Here is a 14374-nt window from a genome sequence, read left to right as displayed (position 1 = left end):
GGAGCGACGCGACGACAGTGTTGCTCGGCGCTCCGTTGCGCGTCCCTGCTGCTTTTCTGCGCGGTCGCGTAGCGTTTCTCTTGACGGCGCAGCTGCGCGTGCCACCGAAATTATGTTGCCTCGTTGCTGATCTCTCGGGAAACAAAAACGACAATCACGGCCCCCGGTGACACGCGATGCCCGGCGTTCCCTTGGTGTTCGATTACTTCTAAATGCCCACCTGTCCAACCACCATCACCAACGTCGTCGTCGTCACGATACAAAAGTGGAGAACACCAATTTCGAACCAGCCTCCTCCGAGCTGAGGATAAGCGCCATGAACGGTAGGCTTTTGTTATATCAACGAATACGTTGCTTGGTGATGGTCTTGGGTGAACAGATTGTACGGTCCTTGACAAACTAGAAATTGTAGATTTAGGAAGATTTATGGGGTCTTCGGAATTTGAAGGTCTTTAAATGTCAGGCCTACAAATCCTTAGGTTTTAAGAAACACTGGCTTCGAATGGTTTAAGTGTAAGAGCTGTTGTTAGAATTTTGAAGCGTCACAAATCCAAGAAAATTGAAATCTGGATAAAATTGGAATCACGATGGCTACACGTTCACCAAGCTGAGTGATTAATGTGTCGTGTTGGTTATATTAACACAGACGAACGTTCTGTTTATGTATAGCCGGTTCCACGTATAAAAGTAACAGCGAAACTTTCCTCTGCGTCAGTCCTCGACCGGTCTCCGGTTGCTCAACGTTATGGCAATACTCGATCGACGTTTGTAATTCCGAATCGATAGCGATATAAAATCGAGAGGATCCGAAACTTTGATCGAGACTAGCCTGCCCGACAAAAACTACATGCATAGATACAGTTTTCGAATCTCAAATCGAAATTATGATTTACAAGTATGGTAAGAATAAATGCGATAGATAATTCGTTTTGTGACGAATTGGGTTGGACATTGGGTTTGTAAAAATAACATAGTGTCGAAATAGCTAATAACTATAGTTCTTTCGTTGCAACCGATCTATTTTAAAGGCAATGATTATCAAGAGGAGTTTTGTCAACGTCGTGATTACGAACATTATTGACATTACCCATGATCAATTAATTAATTTCGTTGTATCTTAAATATTCTTTTATTTTATTCAAGTGAAGTCGATATCAATCTATCAGCCGATATCGATTCATGAAAGTTAGGGAAAGACTAATTAGAAGAAATTGTTTTGCAATAGCTGCTGATTATCGTTCGGGGGAGATTCCGTAGTCGATAAATCATGGTAACTTTTGCTCGAGGGTTGATTTGGTAGAGATAGTGAAAAAGAAAGGAAAATGACGAGCATCAATTACTATAATTTCTCCTTGAGTCTATTTTCACCGAAGCGTATCGCACGTGGCTAGAAACGTTTCGAATTCGAAGTATGTATATATATAAGTAGCAGACGCGAGCTACTCTAATGTCCTCACAAATGACTCCCGTCCATTCGAAACGATTCGTCAATTAAGAGGTGACACATTTAACGAACGAAGTTGTCGGGCTGCCGCGATGCCGCGTCCTCAGCCTATGCGTTCTAACATAATGATTTTAAAAAATTGATCTACTAAAAAGCCTTAACGCAATACGGCAACGCGAAAGAAACGAGCCTTATCAATTGGTAACTAAAGTACAATTAGAATTGTAAATTCTTTGACGCTAAACTTGCATCGAACAATTTCCCGATTTCTGTATTTTGCTTTTAATCGTACAAAAGTTCTTACCTGTTTGATAAATTGAAATTTTACTGTTACACCGAGTCAATTTATGGGCGGTATCAGTTCATCAACCCTATTAATCAAATTATCAGTGTTTCATATTGTGTATACCATTTCTCGTCTGACGCGCACCGCCTGTATCTACTGTGAGGAAACGGTTTTGTGAAACCACGTTGAAATTAAGCAAGATTTCCTTATCGGAGAACAATTATAACGTCTTGTGCAATAAATGTGTACGATATCACGTAGCTGGCTACGCACGTGCAACTCCATTTCCGAAAATCGGTTTATCAAAACGACAAAGTGTGTTCGCATTAATCTGATATGAATAGCAGGTTCCTTATCGGAAGACATCTAACTAGAATCGGGTAATGGCAAATTTCATTCTTTGAAGATTATGTTGCGTATCAATCACGAAAACAATTCACACAGAGCCATATTCTCGTATTTATCCACGAAATCGACTGTATTTCCGTGTTGATCAGGCTCTCTCGTTCAATTTTACAGATGTATAGACCACATGAAGCTCCGCTTCGTGATAACCCCGAAGGTCATGCGCTGCAATCAGACATCATTCACAAATCAAGTATTTTTCCTTCGTGTCTATCGTTAAAAAGAAATACAAGCCGATTTTGTGAAACAGATACGAGCAAAAAGCAACTTTATCTCGTTCCATTCTGAAATCTCGTTATATTACGATTGTATTGTTGATTTCTAAAGCACGAAAATACTTAGATGCAGAAGTAATAAGAAATAATTTTCCATATGAGAGGATGTACTCGTCAGTATTTCTTCAAACGACTGTTAGCGAGAATCTGTGTGCGTGAGAAGCTTAAGGCAAAACTATAATTGTCAATTGCACATTCTTGAAGATGATGTTCCACGAGAAATGCGTATTTCCGGACAGATCACGCGTTGTAAATAACTCGGTTAATAATTCGCGCGTCGGAAACGCGGATGACTCCGTCGAAATTTCAGTCGACAACAAAATCAGGGTCGACTCACTGGATTATTATAGACGCGAAAAGTTCAAACGGCCATGACGTTCACCGCGCATGCTTCTAAATGCTGGGAGCGAGTCGAAAAGACGAACAAGTAAGTAGAATATGAGACGATTTTCATCGAATCGGTCGACGACACGACTCGTTCGAAAATAGCACGGAGGTCGACACTCGTCTGCCTTCCGTGACGCGTATTTAAATTCGGGAATCGGAACAGAGAAAAGAATCCACTCAACGATTTATCGTCGAGATCTCGAGCTTTATCAATGACGAGATTTGGATAGGGAACAAGAACTGTCTCTCCGCGATAACATGTCCTCGATTCAGCGTGTATCATCTCGATGATGCAATTGATATAAATAGAATTTCCTCGTTTGAACGATGGAAAACGTAATTGGTACGATAAACGTCTCAATAATGTCTGATAAGATAATTTTCGTAAAAAAAACAACATCAAATAAAGAACTTTCAAGATTTCGATAGATTACAAAGGAAGAAACGTAATATCTTTAATTTTAATTTCTGTCAGTAGCCTCGACCTACCGCTCAAGTTACGCTTATTAAAGTAGTCAGTTGTGCGACACTGAACGAGCAAAAAGTAACGTCCACTTTCATGTTTCCACAAAAGCTGCCAGTTTAAGGCTATCGGTATTTACAGACGTTCGCGAAAACCTACTGATCTTACATAACGACCCAGCGAATCTAATGTGCTCATTGAATTAATATGAACGATCTTCCTCGCATCTGAACATCGGAAAGTAGAAACCTGTTATCGATAAGCTACGGTTACTCTAACAATAAATATTATTTAACTTTATCATACTGTATATCAAATTTCAGACGTTTGCAGATGAAACGTGACCGATTACCGGATAGACTAATTTGTAACATAGGTAGCTATACACCGCTTTATTTGATCAATAAAATCGCCAAGTGTACACGTGGAACGTGATCGAATAATCGAAGCTACGATTAACCGGAAATCGTGCGATTCCTTCATCAACAAAAGCTAACGGCGCGAAATTATACGAGTACAAAGCATCGCGTCTGCCGTGCCGGGAAATCGTGTGTCACCATTCACACAGTTTACAATATTCACCTTACATAAGTTTCGCTATCTCTTGGTGTAATTACGACATTCAACGATTCCTGTACGCAAATACGATATGTACGATACGTCCTGTACGATAAAAGAAATTCGAATAAGACGGAGCTAACAATTCCAGGAAAAACCGTCGCAACGATGAGTTACAAAACAACTTCAGGTGTCTTTCCTCATTGTTAAGATAATTCAGATATCTTCAGACCGAATAGTCACATATTTATTCTCTCTCTCTCCCTCTTTTTTTCTATGGTCTTTAACGACATTTCAGTCATTGACGATTGCGTGTAACAACAATCTGACCTGTAGTCGATGCGTAGTATCATATTATTAGCATCTGTTTTCATTCAAACGAATGGAACGTAACAAGATTCAAGCTCAACGATATACGTATCTCCACTACTTATATCATCAAAACACTGAAATGTTATTCCTTAAATAACACGCTATATATTTATGCAATCTAGTAATCTCATTTTAAACTTGACCCTATTCTCTTCGGACTCTGTTTTATCGGATAAAAGAAACTTCTGTTGAAGCTCCAATAATCGCTAACGCGCTGAATGTGCCTTGAAAGGCTAAACTCGGAGTTATCTAAAAGAGGGTACGGCAAAGAAATGCCCCACCAGCCGCACGAGAGTTAGGTGTGAACGTTTCAGACGCTTGGCACGTGCTGGCCATAGTAAAGTAGAAAGTTAACTCGAACAGAGTATCGACCACGAGGCTTTCGGGCTCGTTCAATACTCCAATGAAGAATCGAAGAGAGAAAGAGAGAAAGAAAGAGAGAGAGAGAGAGAGAGTGGGACGGTGACGAGGACGGCTGGAGCGGGTAAACCGTTCGATTTGCCTGGGTTTCGCCGCTACAACACCTAAACAGGTGCGCTCCTTCGATAATCACTTACAGGGTAGTGGAAGAGGAATCACCATGAAAACAGGCGCATGCATTTTAAGTCCCATGCAATTAACAGGGCCGTACTCGTGCCACGGAAGGCGATTTAGTGAGAACAAATGACTCACGAACAGCAACGTCGTCGTAGGTCGAGGCAAAACCAAATGGTGGGGATATCTCAGGCATGGCATCACTAAACCTGGAGCCACGAAGCTCGCTAGTTAGCCCTTGAGAACGTCGATAATCACAAAATGACAAATAGAATTATACCATGACAGCTGTCGAAGAATAAGTTAAGATTTTGATAAAGTTACGCCAAACGAATATTTTCATTCAATCGTGCAATTGGAAAGACTTTTCTATTTTAATCGAACCAAACAACTGGCGCCCTCAATGCCTCGTGACTTATAGAATTGAAGAAAATTCTCGACACTTCCATTTAATCGTGAGAAATTGTTGATACGTCGTGCCGTATAAATATTCACATGTGGATTAGCAAACGTTTGCGAATTCGTCGATGTAGCTGAGGTTCAGCGTTTCATAAAACGTTGACAGAGCGTAATCGAATCGGCGTTTCGGAGTCGAGTAACGAAACGAGACACGTGGCGTACCTGAAAAGGCGGCGAAGAGTACGCCCCTGAACCGGGATCGAAGCAGGCAAGAGCGCAAGTCTTCTGCTAATGCCAAACGATTCCCTTAATACACTTGCGTCTGGAATCTCGTTGTAATTGGGGCGAACGCTTTGTGCCAGCTGTTTCGTACTTGTCAGTGTTTCAGAGTGATCGTACAAACCGGTCTACGACGAAACTCGTCGAACGAATCGTTGTCGCCGAGCGAGAATCGTTGGACAAACGCGGTCGTGGAAGGAAGAGAAAGAAAGCATTTCGGTGTACAGCTACAAAGGAACGACTGGCTAGTCGCCATCTTAGATTCATTGTGAGCACATTGCACGAAGCGGTTTGAAAGAGTTCCAACGGATCGTGAGCTTTTCAAGGAAAAAAATTAACAGGCATGCGAGAAGAAAAGGTGTCGTTTTTCCTCGAACGTGAGCGCTTATAAACCGACACGGTGCATGTCGACAGAGGCAGACGCAGTGAGTGTCGTGAGCGAGAAACGCGAAAACGGCCACAGATGCATGAAACGCAAGTGAAACGACCGTGTGCAAAGTGACTTCCTGGAGGAGAGAGATTTTTTCTTTTCTGTTTCCTAATTTACGGAGGCCTAACAGGGCGGAGCTGATCATCGACGCGTACGAACGAATTGAAATCATCAGCATGAGTAAGATACTAGGTACAAACTATTGCACCGTGTTCTCTGTACTTAGAAGTCCCGAAGAGGGTGAATCGTTTAAACGGATCATCTGAAAGAATCATCCAACAAATAGAAAAGCAAAGGCCATAACCGTGGGAAAGAGCAAGAATTCGAGTACGTTTGAGCCGCGAGGGCGATTAGTCAGGATTGAACAGCCGGACCACGAGTGATAATTACGAGTGAGGAGCAGTGCTAAAAACGAGTGCATCGGTTTTCGTGCGTGAAAAAATAAAAGTGTTAATCATTGAAGGAGCTCGTGAGAGACGTGTGATCACCTTCGGCAAAAGAACTTGGACGTTGACGTAATCAGTTCTATATATAGGTGTTCGAAATTCACGAAACCGTGAAGCGAACATTATATAAAAGAGCGAAGTACTCTCGATCGCGAACAATAATTTTTCTTTTCTTTCGTGGATCTGTTAGAATCGACATTTACTCTCAATCTAGACATTTTCTCCCTGTGACCCTCGTGTACTTAAATCCTTAGAAAATCGAGAATCGCTTTGTAAATCGATTTACTTAGTGACTGTGAAAATCTTGGAACAATATCGTTAGTCGTACGATCGATACATCATTTATCGACCCGATCGTTTAATCGATAAGACAGATCTCTATTGATCGAAGAGGATCCACGAAGTTTCCCTGCCGATCGACACACCCGACGGCATCCAAAATACTCTTATAACCCGTAATGTATTTGAGATCGCACGTTGAGGCAGCAAAAGGGAGGCACGAGAATGCAAGAGAGGCGATAGAAGTTGGCTGCGGAACAAAAGGTCGAGGTAACATTGGATCGGCCGCGAGAGACAAGGGCAAGACGAAGAGATCTCTGGTGGACTGCTGGGATTTCGAAGAGCCTCAGCTGCTTCATCCGAGATTGGCCGACAGAGATTCAAAACAGGCGTGCGTACGACGCGGTATGAGCGAAGGTGAACGAGCAGTGACCACGCCACGAATTGGCTGGCGAAAGCTTACTGATCCTGGCGACTGACACGAATCCAGGAACTCGGGGGCAGGTCCGAAGCGATAGCATCAGCTACTGTTTCATCGTCAACGTCATCGTTGTCCTGCCACTCAAACAACTAGCCACTGCCACTTGAACTCTCGTGGAAGGAAGATCTTCAAACCTCGACCCATTCGACAGGATACCGCTATATCCTGACGCATCTTGGTCCCTGTCGATGTCAGCCAAATGCAAGAGAACGCTCTGTTGAGATTTACGTCGAGAACATTGAAGACGGACCCGAAAATGGCGGGTAATCGGTGTCGGTAGCAGACGGGGTTATTGCCTAAAAGAGCGATCTCCTCGTCTTGCATTATTCCTAGGGGAGCCACATCTGAACCGTTCAATTGGTTTCGGCTAGAATCCCATTTTTCTCTCTTGTCACGAGTATTTTATTCTCGTCGATCTCCCTCTGAAGCCAGTTGACGAACTTTGTGTCGTTGTTCTTGTTTTTTCTTCTCTTCGTTTATACCGTTGTTGAATAAAACAACAACAACAAACGGGTCCGCGGTTGACCCATAGACAATAAATCGTAGGTGATAAGAGTAGTGGTAAAATGTAGTTGTGAAACGATTAAGGATTCAAATTGGGAAGAAGGACAAGAAACGTCGAAAGGGAAAACCCCCTGTCGTGATACCGCAAGCAGTATCCTCGCTGAGTGATCTCCCGTAAGACCACGAACAATTGTACCAAATTTAAAAAGAGAGAGGAGAAACATATATATATATATATATATATATAGATATTACATATACATATATAGTATTCGCGCTTAAGATCCGCTCCTTTTTCTGCGATCATCATGCCGCCTACTCCGAATAAATTGAACTTGAGCTTCGCCAGAAACGCGTACAGCGTGTTTGGAACACGCGGTACTAATACCACCGCTGATCAACAGCGTGAGCAGAAAACGGAACTTTTGGAGGGTAAGAGATCACCGCCTACTTAATCAAATTATTTGGCAGCGATTCTATCGAATCGTCCTTGACGATCCTACCGAATGAAATCGCCGTCCATAAATAACGTACCATTGATAGTCCGTTTAATTGATGATTACGAGCATTTCACATTGTTACGAAGCAATTTATTTCACGCGGTTATTTCTATGAAATTTCATCGCCTGTCGTCGATTACATCGATCTAATTATTTGGCCATTGTGTTATTTCAGGAACCAGAGGCAATGGAATTCTCCACCTAAAGAATGGTATCGATTACATCAACCCTGGTGAAGAAGATCAAATGGAAATTTATGGGTAGGTACATACATACATATCGCGTGTTGAAAGTGTGACGATGTTATGCAACGTCTTTTCCTATTTCTTCTAGATACAAGAGAAACAATATTCTAACCGCTGTTACTTGGTTCTTGATTATCATTACTGGAGGGCTTCTTAGATTGGTCTTTCACTGGATACCGCATTTTATGTTGTTGGCAACTCATTCCAAATGTCAATTAGAAACCGCAGACACTGTTTTGCTGGTAGAAAAGTTCCAAGGAAAACACACGAGTTATTACGTAAAGAAATTGCAGACTTTGGCCGCTCAGGATATACTGTAAGCATTCCTTATTTTATCAACGACAATTATTTTATCAAGCTAATATTTTACATATATTTCAAGCGGTAAACCTTTCGATGGAAAATCATTGATGGATAATGAACCATGGATGGAGAACGGCAGCGTGATAACCGTCAAGGAAGTAAAGGAAGAATATCCTCCCTCACTCTCGCTGCATTTAGCCGGTGGACAATTTAAACGTAAGTATTCGACGATTAATAGAAATATTTTCTTTTTATGGTAAGAAAAATCTTCTAAAAAATATTTCTTCTTCATATAAAAAATTAATCAATTTATATTTGTATACAGAGGTTCCGTCGATCATCCTGTTCCAATGCAAGAAGTTAACTTACGTTTGGGACCCCGAGAGATCCGAGTTCCTAAAACTTCGTGGTTTAGACGTTGGTGTCCTAACTTCCACATTGCATCAAATGCAAGGATTAAATTCGCTTGAACAGCATATGAGGCAAATATCCACAAAAATTCCCATAAACATAATAAATCTACTTTGCGACACTATCTAAAAAATATTTTCCGATTTCTTTACAGACGTTGCGTTTACGGAAACAATGAAATCGTGATTCAAGTAAAGAGTATTCTAACGCTGCTTTGTCTCGAGGTCCTTAATCCATTCTACGTCTTCCAACTGTTTAGTTTTTGTCTCTGGATTGCCGACAACTATTATTATTACGCTATGGTCATCTTGGCCATGTCCAGCGTCGGCATAATTATGGCAGTCTTCCAGACTCGTCGGGTATGCAACTTTTCGGCCGCTTGTTGCGTCAATCTCTGAATTATATTAATAACCAAGGATTCTTTTGCAGAACCAACACAACTTACGTTCCACCGTATACTCTTCCGACGTGGCAACGGTGATGAGAGACCGCGCGACTGGGCAAACAGCGACCGTGCCTGCTGAAAAATTAGTACCTGGTGATATTTTGGTTATTCCATCTCATGGTTGTTTGATGCCTTGTGACGCAGTGCTTCTGACTGGGAATTGCATTCTGAATGAATCTATGTTGACCGGAGAGTCGGTTCCTGTCACAAAAACACCTATTCCTTCGTCCAATGAAATGATATACGACATTAAGGAACATGCAAGACACACGCTGTTCTGTGGTACTAGAGTTATTCAAACGAGATACTACGGTTCAGAGAAGGTAACTCGAAACATTAGAATTTCTGATTAATTTTCTAAGTTCGTTACTACTAGACATATCTATGCAAATTCGTATTTTTACGGGCAGAATTGAAAAAGATGAGACCTGAACAGAGATTTGTTTCTTTAAATATTTTATATATTTTTGCATATTATATGCAAAAAAAAATTCTCTATAAATTTATAAAATTTTGCAGTCTAATTGTTGCATAGGGACTTTGGAAAATGATACAATGATTATTGATCACATAATTTATTTTTCTTGCAGGTTTTGGCTGTTGTCGTGAGAACAGGGTTCAACACCAGCAAAGGTGGACTGGTCAGATCCATTATGTATCCTCCACCCGTCGATTTCAAGTTTGAACAAGATTCTTACAAGTTCGTCGTATTATTGGCTGGTATAGCTAGTATTGGCGTGATTTACACCATTGTGACAAAGGCTATGAGAGGTGTCCCAAACCATCACATCGCTCTTGAAGCGTTAGATCTGGTTACCATCGTAGTACCGCCAGCTCTACCAGCGGCTATGACAGTCGGTCGAATGGTGGCACAACGCAGACTTGAGAAAAACAAGATTTACTGTACGAGTCCAAGAACAATCAATGTGTCAGGATCAATTGACTGCATCTGTTTTGACAAAACTGGAACGCTGACTGAAGATGGTCTCGACATGTGGGGCGTAGTGAATACCATCGATAAGAAATTCCAGCCGCCTATTAAAGATATCACATCCTTGCCCCTAAACGATCTTCTCATCGGAATGGTGACTTGCCACGGAATCACTATAATAGAAAATCAACTTGTCGGAGATCCACTCGACCTAAAAATGTTTGAGTCTACGGGTTGGAGTTTGGAAGAGCCCGACGTATCCGATACGTCAAAATTCTCGATGCTTTTCCCTACAATAGTGCGACCACCAAAAGGCTCCAATCTATTGAAGAAGCTACCCAACGAAATAAGAATCTCGATCAGCCGACAAAATTCTATGTCTTCTGACGTGATCGATAACATCTCTTTAAACAACCTTGATACCACGTTGACTGGTTCCACGACAGAATTGGGGGAGCAAGGTTTAGAAATTGGAATCGTTCGTCAATTTCCGTTCACATCTAGTCTCCAAAGGATGAGCGTGATTACCAGGACGTTGGGAGCTAATCATTACGACCTCTATTGCAAAGGCAGCCCAGAAATGATTCTCAGCCTCTCCAGAGCAGAATCCAGTAAATATTGCAACATATCTTTTAAATTTTGTGTTTTAAACTCTCTTCAAGTTATGACTAATCGTATTGTTTTTATAGTCCCAGCAGATTTTGGCGCTGTGTTACAAGACTATACTTCGGAAGGCTACCGTGTGATCGGCCTCGCACACAAATCTTTGAATCGTCTTCCTTACGCCAAGGTCCAGCGATTGAGTCGCGAGTCTGCAGAGTCCGATCTGACGTTCATAGCATTCGTCATCATGGAAAATAGATTGAAACCAGAAACCACGCCTGTGATCAGTGCATTAAACACTGCCTGTATAAAGACTGTCATGGTGACTGGCGACAATATGCTGACTGCACTGTCCGTTGCCAGAGACTGTGACATCGTGAAGCCAGGTACAGCCGTCATTGCAGTCTCTGCCACTCAGCAAAACCAGATGAAACCACAAATCTATTTCACGAAGAGCAGCAGTCAGCCATCTATGGGACACGGAGATCTCAGCGAAATGACTGATTTGAATAGTGTAGCTAGCTTGGAAACAGTGGAGAGTGGCTCCTTTGGGAACAATCAGTTCGATAACGATGTCAATTATTTAGCCGACGAGTAAGTTCATTCAGCTATACATCATTATCATATTTACTACTATAGTAAATTAGTGCGAAACTTACACATTTGTTTATTTATAGTTTAGGATTAAATTTAAATTATTCCGATAGCGAACGTGTTAACATCTAATTTCTCACTTTTGTTTGTCATTGTTTCAGCTTACACCATTCAAAAAACAAATACGTGTTTTCACTCACGGGTAAAACGTGGGCCCTAGTCAAACAATATTACCCAGAACTGATTCCCAAACTTGTCACTCGTGGAGCAATCTTTGCGAGGATGTCGCCAGACCAGAAGCAACAACTCGTTCAGGAATTGCAATCTTTGGGATACTATGTTGGTACGTAACTGAATTCTTCTTCAAACAATTTATATTATCTGATTGAAATGTTAATTTTAAATATTATTTTCAGCTATGGTAGGTGATGGGGCAAACGATTGTGGAGCTTTGAAAGCTGCCCACACCGGAATTTCTCTCTCTGACACTGAATCTTCAGTAGCATCGCCGTTTACGAGCCGCGAGACTAACATTTCTTGCGTATTGACCGTGATTCGAGAAGGTCGCGCAGCTTTGGTCACTTCCTTCGGAATTTTCAAGTATATGGCGAGTTATTCGCTCACTCAATTCATCTCAGTGATGCTGCTGTACAGTTTCGAGTCGAATTTGACAGACATCGAGTTCCTCTACATAGATCTCTTTATCATCTCGATCTTCGCTTTCTTCTTTGGTCGTACCGAGGCTTACGATGGTCCATTAGTCAAGACAGCTCCTCTGAACAGTCTCATTAGCATCACTCCCATTCTTAGCTTAGTGACGCAAATTTTGATTGTGGCTCTATTTCAGTCCATTAGTCTATGGCATCTTCAACAAATGGATTGGTTCAAACCGTTCAATGCCACGGAGAAAGCTGCTGAGAACAAGGACGATGTGAGCTGTACCGAAAATTACACAGTTTTCATAATCAGTTCCATGCAGTATATCATTCTGGCTGTGACGTTCTCTAAGGGCCATCCATATAGAAAGTCTCTGTTCACGAATTACGGTCTGCTCACCTCGTTCATTTGTCTCAGCCTCTTCTCCGTTTACCTCGCGACCTTTCCCTTTGAGTGGCTGAGTGACTGGTTCGAGCTGATTCTTCCAGAGAACGTTGGCTTCCGCTTCATCTTGGTCGGCTACGGTATCGTCAACTTCGTGATCTCGTTGCTAATGGAGTACTTCTTTGTTGACTACCTCGTTTTTAGAAAATTACGCTATCGTTGGCATAACATAGACAAATCTAGACGAAAGTTCCTCGCGATTGACCGTGACATGGCACGCGATTTAAAATGGCCACCGATCTCCCAAGAACCGTTACCAGAAGCTGCTCCCGATATTCTGATTCGTCAAAACGTCACCGAGATCAAGATCGAGAAACGCGTTCCCGAGTCCTGTCATCCTGTGGACACGAGCTTCATGAACAGTCCGATCTGTGAGAACTTCAAGCACTTTGGCTCTGCCAGAGAAGTCACTCTAAATCCCAAGTCCTTGTTCAACGATCGCAGAAACACCGTATCCATGCAAACGGTTCCTTGCTTCGAGGACAGAGATTCCGTGCTGAAACAACCGAACATAGAGCTGACAGCGAAGAGAAGATACAATTCGGAATCGGAGAAAGGGATCAATCGGTACGAAAAAGCTAGTTTTAAGAGCCACAGCACAAATCCAATCGCAACCCTGCCTAGGAACACCGCTATGGCTCTTCAACCGCAGAAATTGAGGGATTTGAAGAGCGCCTTGATGCACAAAAGCGAATATGGCTTGTCTCCCAGTACACAAAGTGTCCTTGAACTCGATATTCTACCGTCGTAGAAGAGAGCGATTTATCCTCGTGGGATTTGAATTGGTAGTGATCAAAGAACGGTACTTCGAACAACGAACGGTAATCGTTTCAAGTTTGAAGAACGATCTACTGTTTGCTATTCGACGTACCTGCTCGATTTCATAGACCGGATTGTCTCGAAGTATCTCCACTTTATCTGCCAGTGCATTTGTTGTCCCATGACAATTGCAATACAAGACTGTTTTCAGCTGCTATACGGAATCACTCAGGAACGTTTAATTCAGAGACGATCAGGAAAGTTTCGAATCACCAGCATTCAACTGGAAGAAATGATATGGCAAATTTCCGACACGATCTCTAATCTAAATATCGTTCACAAGAGTGCATTTAGAATGCCGCGGCATTCACGACAGCTTGGTAACCAACGATGCATCCCACGAGCATCGTACGGTAGATCAACTGAAGGGGTCCCTTTTGACCTGATCTTTCTTCGTCCTCCTCCTCTACTAGTATTCGAGCATACCAGACTCGAAAGAGAAAGTATTATCATTAGTTTATTTAACTTAGATGATGAATTTTAACTTACTCTGCCGTCAGGGAGCAATGGTCCCGTCGAAGAGCGCTCACCTTGGCGCAGGTCGAACGAAATAGATAGTTAGATACGTTTTTTTCCTTTTTTTTTTTTTTGGGGGGGGGGATCTCTTTTGCGTTTAGACGCCGTCTTTTTTCACTGCGGTTTCAAAGATATACTTAAAAAATAAATTAAAGATAATATAATACATGGATCACGCGCTTTGTGTGACAAGATGTATAGATGGTTGCGAATGCTAATGAATTTTCTAAACTAGGAAACTATAGGGAATTGATCATATTCCCGTTTTCACGACGAGCTTTTTTCTTTTTTCTGTATAATAGTCAGGCAGTTGTTATTGAAAATATCGGACAACCTAAAACGACGCTCGACGCGATATCGACGT

General features: G+C 41.9%; 1 protein-coding gene across 2 annotated transcripts; it reads left to right on the top strand.

Annotated features, from left to right (window-relative positions):
- Positions 1 to 6: 6 nt before the first annotated feature.
- LOC117243449 (probable cation-transporting ATPase 13A3) lies at positions 7 to 13426 on the top strand. 2 transcript variants are annotated; one of them, XM_033510956.1, is made up of 11 exons: positions 7 to 323; positions 8218 to 8302; positions 8376 to 8603; positions 8670 to 8806; positions 8916 to 9072; positions 9156 to 9360; positions 9431 to 9769; positions 10037 to 10988; positions 11067 to 11574; positions 11736 to 11917; positions 11991 to 13426. In XM_033510956.1, exons 1-11 carry the CDS (start codon positions 317 to 319, stop codon positions 13424 to 13426), a joined length of 4236 nt encoding a protein of 1411 aa, XP_033366847.1. In that variant the 5' UTR covers positions 7 to 316. The 2 variants fall into 2 exon arrangements, with proteins under 2 accessions (XP_033366847.1, XP_033366846.1); XM_033510955.1 differs by lacking the exon at positions 7 to 323 and adding an exon at positions 5365 to 7974.
- The last annotated feature ends 948 nt before the right edge of the window (positions 13427 to 14374 follow it).

Source organism: Bombus vosnesenskii, unplaced genomic scaffold (assembly GCF_011952255.1).
Source record: "Bombus vosnesenskii isolate JDL3184/JDL3185 unplaced genomic scaffold, Bvos_JDL3184-5_v1.1 scf7180000013265, whole genome shotgun sequence".
NCBI classification, from domain to species: domain Eukaryota; kingdom Metazoa; phylum Arthropoda; class Insecta; order Hymenoptera; family Apidae; genus Bombus; species Bombus vosnesenskii.
Note: the sequence above shows the minus strand (reverse complement) of the source record. Positions and strands in the feature narration are given on the sequence as shown.

What these genes read in the sequence shown, in the direction of transcription:
- LOC117243449 (XM_033510955.1), top strand. Translation starts at nt 7,851, where the DNA reads ATGCCGCCTACTCCGAATAAATTGAACTTGAGCTTCGCCAGAAACGCG. An exon ending in GAAAACGGAACTTTTGGAGG is followed by an intron (nt 7,975 to 8,217) that starts GTAAGAGATCAC and finishes GTGTTATTTCAG; the next exon opens with GAACCAGAGGCAATGGAATT. An exon ending in ATCTTTGGGATACTATGTTG is followed by an intron (nt 11,918 to 11,990) that starts GTACGTAACTGA and finishes TATTATTTTCAG; the next exon opens with CTATGGTAGGTGATGGGGCA.